This window comes from Amphimedon queenslandica, unplaced genomic scaffold (genome assembly GCF_000090795.2).
Source record: "Amphimedon queenslandica unplaced genomic scaffold, v1.1 AMPQUscaffold_12870, whole genome shotgun sequence".
NCBI lineage: Eukaryota > Metazoa > Porifera > Demospongiae > Haplosclerida > Niphatidae > Amphimedon > Amphimedon queenslandica.
The window spans coordinates 36,891-43,912 of record NW_003546894.1 but is presented as its reverse complement, the minus strand read 5'-3'; the positions used below and the strand labels follow the sequence as shown (position 1 = coordinate 43,912).

General features: G+C 32.1%; 1 protein-coding gene across 1 annotated transcript in view; it reads left to right on the top strand.

The window, feature by feature from the left end:
- LOC100640592 (uncharacterized) overlaps positions 1 to 7,022 on the top strand; it is a 32,860-nt gene that overhangs the window by 5,349 nt on the left and 20,489 nt on the right. The window contains exons 6-17 of the mRNA XM_020002640.1: positions 432 to 589; positions 916 to 1,078; positions 1,145 to 1,354; positions 2,816 to 2,911; positions 2,967 to 3,052; positions 3,179 to 3,392; positions 3,444 to 3,503; positions 3,761 to 4,344; positions 4,608 to 5,739; positions 5,793 to 5,916; positions 6,257 to 6,420; positions 6,643 to 6,786. Of these exons, the coding sequence (XP_019858199.1) occupies positions 432 to 589; positions 916 to 1,078; positions 1,145 to 1,354; positions 2,816 to 2,911; positions 2,967 to 3,052; positions 3,179 to 3,392; positions 3,444 to 3,503; positions 3,761 to 4,344; positions 4,608 to 5,739; positions 5,793 to 5,916; positions 6,257 to 6,420; positions 6,643 to 6,786 (3,135 nt within the window). The remainder of the gene's footprint in view (positions 1 to 431; positions 590 to 915; positions 1,079 to 1,144; positions 1,355 to 2,815; positions 2,912 to 2,966; positions 3,053 to 3,178; positions 3,393 to 3,443; positions 3,504 to 3,760; positions 4,345 to 4,607; positions 5,740 to 5,792; positions 5,917 to 6,256; positions 6,421 to 6,642; positions 6,787 to 7,022) is intronic.

Below are 7,022 nucleotides of genomic sequence, written 5' to 3'. Positions count from 1 at the left end.
TGCTTATGGAAAGTATGGAGGCCAGACTACGTCATATAGACCAGGTAACTCTTGCTGCAACATAGTTTTCTTGCTATGCTTCATTTTGGCAACTTGGGCTTTGATCTGCCTTTGATGTGGAGAGCTTTTTGCCGTCAGTAATTTTAATCGTGGGTGGCTACTGTAAATAATTCATACAAAATAGTCTTAGTGCCTAGGAGGTCTATATTTTACAGTGGAAATTTTGGCAGCTTGTGGGACAAAGTTATAGTCATTTGTCCTATGTATACCAAATTATAAAATTTTGTCTGAGATTCACATATTCTTCAAATAGCCTTTATTGTAACAGTTTTTATTGACTCAATTTATTTCATATTCTATAACAATTTAATTTCTCAACTAGTCTACCTCACTTTTTCTTTCAGTGATTTGATTTATTTTCTATTATACAGTATTACAAGTCTGGTTTCAATCAGGTTGAGTTGCGTTGTCTAGAGGAAGGATTGAAAGCAATGACAATAATACTGGAAGACTCTCCACATTTAATGGCTGGATGGAAAGATTTTTATGTCATTTTTTCCAGCAAAGTTCAGACTTTTGAAATTATGAGGTGAGACAATTTTACTAATCCTTTTACCAGTAATAAGAGGTATTTGTTAGTGTTAAAAGTACCCTATATGTATTATATTATAAATACAGTACCCCTTATTAATGCAAGCATTCAATTCAGTAAAATTTTGTGAAAGACTCTTAGGGCACTCAATCAAATTTGACTGATATTTTTTTCCTTTAACGAGTGGGGCTGATGCATGATGGTGACTTCATTAATATTCAAGGGATACATTCTATAAGTGCTGTATGTATAAAAGTGAATATTTGCAATGCAGTGGTTGCTGAGTATAGCTCTCCAAATCATTATTTAATGTATAATTATAGGGAATTTATTGCCCGAAGTGTGAAATATCTTATACAATCAGGAGAAGATGGTTCGTTTAGAATTGATTTCCTGCAACCATTGACACAAATGTGCTTGATTGTTTCACAAAAGAAAAGGGCAGCAAATAATTTTAGTGTTAAAACTAATAATGTAATAAATGAAGTAAGTTATACTTTTTTAAAAAACATGTGCATATATTTTGTCATTATTTACTGAATTTTTAATTAGGGAAAAGAATTTTTGACATGTTTGATTCTGTTAATTAATGAGCAAAAATGGGAGTCATATTACTACAATACAATACTTGAGAATTGGATGAAAATTATTTTTAATCTGATTGATCTATCAGATAAATCACACAATGCTCAGTTATATGAATGGATAGGCGAGGAACGAATTGAATCAAATTTTGATTATCAATCCTGTTTTAACAAAAAAGTAAGAGTTACCTAATGTACACTGTATCTATGTACACTGTACACTGTAATGTACACTGTATGCACTATGCATCTTAGAGGCTACTCAAATGATTTTAAAGTCAAAGTATTTCTACCTATAGAGTAAAACTAGTATTGAGCCATGTCAATAAATTATTATTAATTGCCACTTTGGTTTGTAACTTTTCTAGACATTAATGGGTTTGTGTAGCTATAGGTATTTATTTTGTTTTACAACCAAGATGAAGAGGGAGCGAAGGGAGGAAGGAGAAAGAAAGGGAGGTAGATATGGCAAGGATTCCTTATTATTTCTTAATTAAAGGAACACAGACATGGAAGTGCATTGTCTTGATTTTGTAGGCTACAAAATAAAGAAAACACAGTGACTCTGCTCATGTGAGAGTAGGAAATAGTAATCGACAAAGATATCTTTACTTTACTAAGATCTCAAAGCTTATATAAGTCTTGATGCTGGCCAGTTATACAGCATCATGTTAGTATCCTTTAGTAAGAATTTCTATAAAAAAGAGTGACTGCAGAGGTACTTACAACCATTATACCTATAGTGCCACACCCTTTATTGGTCTGTAATTTTCGCTCGTGCTTGTGAAGCCATAGTACACATTTTACTTCCATGTTTGCAATGTGCTCCTTTAATTATATGCAATTTTTAACTCTCCTTACACCTTTACGTACATGTATGCTATGATCATTATTGTAACTTTGAAATTAAAGCCGGAATTAGCTCAAACTTTCTTCATAGCATAAGGACATCAATAAATGAAATAAAAATTGGGGTAATTTTAGAGCCATTTTTGAAAAAAGCATGGGCTATTATAAAGCCTGGTTAGGCTGGTTTCCATAACAGTTGTGGCTGTTGTATGGATTCTGTGGTTAGCATACAATTGTGCAGAGATAGACCTGATTTGTATCTCCATGATTGTTGCAACAGTGTTACGGCTATATTGATGTTTTTAAAAATGGTAATAACTTTAAAAAATTAATTAGAATTTTGCTTGAACTTTCTACATGGAATAATGACATCAATATGTATCAGAAAATGCAATAAAACTTAAGTGAGCCATTTTTCAGGAAAAACCATGGGCTATAATAGTGCAAGGCTTAATTGGCTAGGATCTGTTTTTATTATTCAAGTTTTTAATAATATTGTGACTGCCAGTAGTGCCAGCCACAAATATTTGCAGTACTAAAATATTTGAACAATAAATCTAACTATCTTAATTCATCTAATGAAATCATGTATACTGCATAGCTAAAAAGAATGAAGTTCAAGTGGGTAGATTATCTGTTGGTATAAAAATAGATGCTCATTTTCTGTACTGATACTGTGGCTTAATGTTGAATCAATTTTCCTTGTAATATTAATCAAGTTATATATTTAAATTTTTTCTAATATAGTTTTTTTCCTGTGTTTTTATATGCATTTTTACTTTATATGTAGTTAAAAGATTTACTGTCAGGTTCTCACAATTTGTCAGCTGAAACACTGCTTAACATTATTTATCTGATGCCTGATGAACAGTTCAACAAAGCTAGTGTTAGTTTACTGTAGTTCTCTGTGTATATGTTTACACATTTATTCTCACATTTAGATTATCTCTGAGTTTTTAGGAAAGTCTGTCCCTAAGTCACTTCTTGAAGAACCTAATTGTCAATTCATAATTCTGGCTGTAAATATGTATGTGAACCTTATATACATGTTCCCATACAGTAATTTTATAAGCTTCACTTTAAGCTGTTACTGATGTATTGTAATTATGTTTGCCTTTGCTATTTCTCTTGCTTGCATTCTCTTTTTCTATAGTGCTTCTGATGCTGATTATTTAATTTCTTATTTCAAAACTGTAATGGAAGTCTACACAAAATCACACAGGCAGCTTGATTTTTTTATTGACTTAATGTCACTTAATCTTCAGCCATCAAAAAAAATTGAAAGTGACTTTATGAAGTTCCTTAAAAATTATGTTTCTTCTCCAGTTTTACTGGCTCAACTAAAAGACAATCCTGGCAGACTTTTTGTTAGTTTCATTATACTGCCTTATATAAATTTACAACTATTATTACAATAGTCTAATGATTTGACGTTCTACAATTCATTGAATTTACTCATACTGAAGCAAATACTTAAGGTACATTACATTCAATCATATTAATGTATAGTATATATTTTATGGTCATAGACTCATAAAATAGTAATTGACCCCATGAGCTTTTTATGGTTACTTTTGTTGTCAAAACATATTTGTTAGCAAAAACAAGTATTTTTACATGGGCAAACAGAAATGGCTATAGTGCTTGCAATTACAATGACACTGTTAATGCTTTTATTATTAATTGCATACCTTCTGTACATAATCTTATATGTGTGATATTTTTTATATTTTAGAAGTCACTGGAGATTTTGGGACGTAATGTAATATTGGCCAGTATTAAGGATTCTTTTAATAATGTCAACATAGAGAATGTATCTTTTTCATCGACTGGCATTAGAGCTGCTTTATTTATTGTACACTCTGAGCTACAAGATGTGGAATTTACAAATTTTAGCTGCTACAGAGAACATTCCTCTACTCTCGTTTTCTTTTCACTGTCGTTTAGAACAATTTGGACTGCTTTTATTAAAAAGAATAAAAATTTCTCACTTAGTGATTTTGAAATTGATATAGCTGATATTCCTGAAATTCAACCTGCTATTGAAACTATTCATTCTCTTAAAAACCTTGTGTCAGTTACTACAAGTCATGTTAGAGAAAGAACAATCACTTACATTAATCTTGAAGAAATCAAGTCAGGATATGAAGCTTATGACTCTATCTACAACTGTATTTCCAGTGTCTATAGAGGGGTAGAAATTGGAGAAAAAATTTCCAAGGAAGAAATTGAAAAATGTCTTTCAGAATATGATTGTCTTGTGTGTAAGATTGAAAATCTGTTAGTGACAAAACCTAAAAATCTTCCCAGTTTAGCAAGGTTAGTATAGGGAGGGTCAAATCTTTATATTAATAGTCAAATAATTTCAGCATAAAACATGGAGAATTTTATTCAATTTAATAGCCAAAAGCATGTGTGACTTTGATCCTTGAGTTGATGCAAGGTAAATTTTAGCTTATGTGTTGTGTTTAGTGTAGATTTGCAATTTTGTGTGAAAATATCATACGTGATCACTCCTATTGGATAGTATTCCATAGTAATGGTAATAAATTTTTATTTATGCTTTGTTGTTTTAATTTTAGGCTGACTGTGAAATCAGTCCTACAAAGCTATGGCATTACATTTCCAGATGATTTAAATGCTGAACTCCTTTCTTCTGTTGCACAGTCATCTAGCCACCTTATTGATGATATTTCATCATTTGAAAGTGAAGAGTCACAAGAGTTTGTTGTGGTCAAATATCGTGCAGCCACTGGATGTACACTTGCCACTATTGAGGCTTTTGCTGAGCACCTTCAAATTTTTCTCCAGCCTTTGAATGAATCCATAAATGTTCTTGCTTTCAACATTTTGCACAAATCACAGATTCTCAAGAAATGTATCGAGCATTTCCTAATAGGATCTAATGACTCTGATTCTACCGAGACCAAAATGAAGAAATTAAATGAAGCTGTGAAAAAGGCCAATTGCTTTGTCGAGCTGCTAATGGATGATCCAGGACACATTCTCTCAATGAAAGATGTTACTAGTATTTTTAAACCTGAACATCTCGCCGCACTTGACATCCCAAAAGAAAATAAAGAACTTTGTCAGTTTTATAAATTGAAATATGGTTATCAATTGCATATTGATGTCACGGAGAAGCTTACAATATTTCTGGAATTAGATTATGTTTGCAAGCAAGTTAACAGTTTGCACAATGTCTGCTGTAACTATGGACTCATAAATTCCTTCAATGATCCTGTTATGCATTATCTTTTGCAGCTTTCTTATAATGTAACTGAAGGAAAATCAGTAAACTATGCTAAAGCAAAAAGGCATGTATGTTTTATTAAAACAACATTTGATATAAAGGAAAGAACTAGTCTAATTGATCATCCATTCTTTGCCTTGTTCTCACATTTGGAAAAAGGCTGCCCACTTTATATTTTTGCTTCTGAACGTGGCTATGGCTCAGAGGCAGGCATGGAGACTTTTATGCAAGAGCACAGCCTTGTGACAACAGGCCTTCTGTTTGAGGAGTTTCATAAAGATGTACTAGTTATGCTTATAGCTGCTATGAAGCTAATCATTCCTTTCTTTGATAAGACCTGTGATCTAGTTGACTTATGGGATAACATGCAAAAACTCGGTAATGTTGAGGCTGCTATTGCTCAGTTGTTAACAGTTAATGGAAGTATTGATTACGTAAGAAGTTGGTTTAATCAAGCTAATGTAAGTAGTACATTAAATTAAATCAATTTATTTCTATAACTCTTCTTTAATAGGGAGAGGCTCAAGAGAATAACAAGAAAATTCTTCAAGCAATTCTAAGTTCTGGATATTACTATTTTAATTTTTGTGAAGGCAGTCAAGTGGAGCTTACACTTAAATTTCAAATGCATTGCTCAAGTAAGAATTAAGAAAAGCCAATTAAAGAGGATTGGAAGGGGATTGAAAAGTAGAATTTTATTTGAGAGGCAAAGATCATTCCCCGCCTTGGTACATTGACTGGCATGTTGAGAAAGACACTTTGACCTCAGACTTCCCTAACCTAAATATGCACAGACTTAAAGGTTATTATCTTTTTTTCCTATGCACACACCTGTGTCAGACACACTTCTGTCATCAAACATTCTTGTACATACAATTCTAAATAGGCTCAGTGCAGCCACTGTTTGTGGATAAAAACTCTATTGTGCTAAAAGTATTTTTTTATTTTTTACTACTTTCCATACTTTTGAATATATAGTTTCAAAGCAGCAGAGACCTGAAGAACAGCAGTCCCTCCCAGTTTATAAGCCGTCAGCCAGAGTCTTGTCATTCAAACAATTGCAGACACTGTCTCAGGAACTTGATTTTATGACTTGCAAACCAGATTCAGAGGTGGAAAGGAATATGAGGTGGTTTGAATTGGTAAGTAAATGTATCATTCATGTGGCACATTTTTACTTACAAATATTTTGAGTCTCAATCAAGCAAACAAATCATTCACACTAAATGTTACCCAAGCCATGAAATTTTTAAAGAAGCCATACACATACCACAGAACACTGTCATAGTGTTTGAGGGCTAATTAAACTAGCACAAGTGCACACTGTACTATGATTTCATATAAGTGTTTTTGCTTTTTTTTAGTACAAAATATTTGCCACAAAGTTGCATGCTTGTTATTCTGATCTTCAATACAGTGGCCATCCAGACTACAAGAACCCACCTACTAAACAATTCACACTCTTTGAAACTCAGGGGAATGTTTCATGGACAGCATTAGAAGCAGAGGTAAGTTTATATTATTTTTAAGAACCAAAATATTGTTCTGATAGTAACATTAATGTTTTATTTTTTCAGTAATAATATTTTGACCAAGGATGACAAATCAAAATCCTACAATACCTAATTTGGGGTTTTGGTTAAATTTTGTGACATTAATCAATACTGCTAAAAAGTCTAAAAGAAAATTCATAATTATTATAACTATAGTTTGATTATACATACCCTTATGCTATATGTAATAT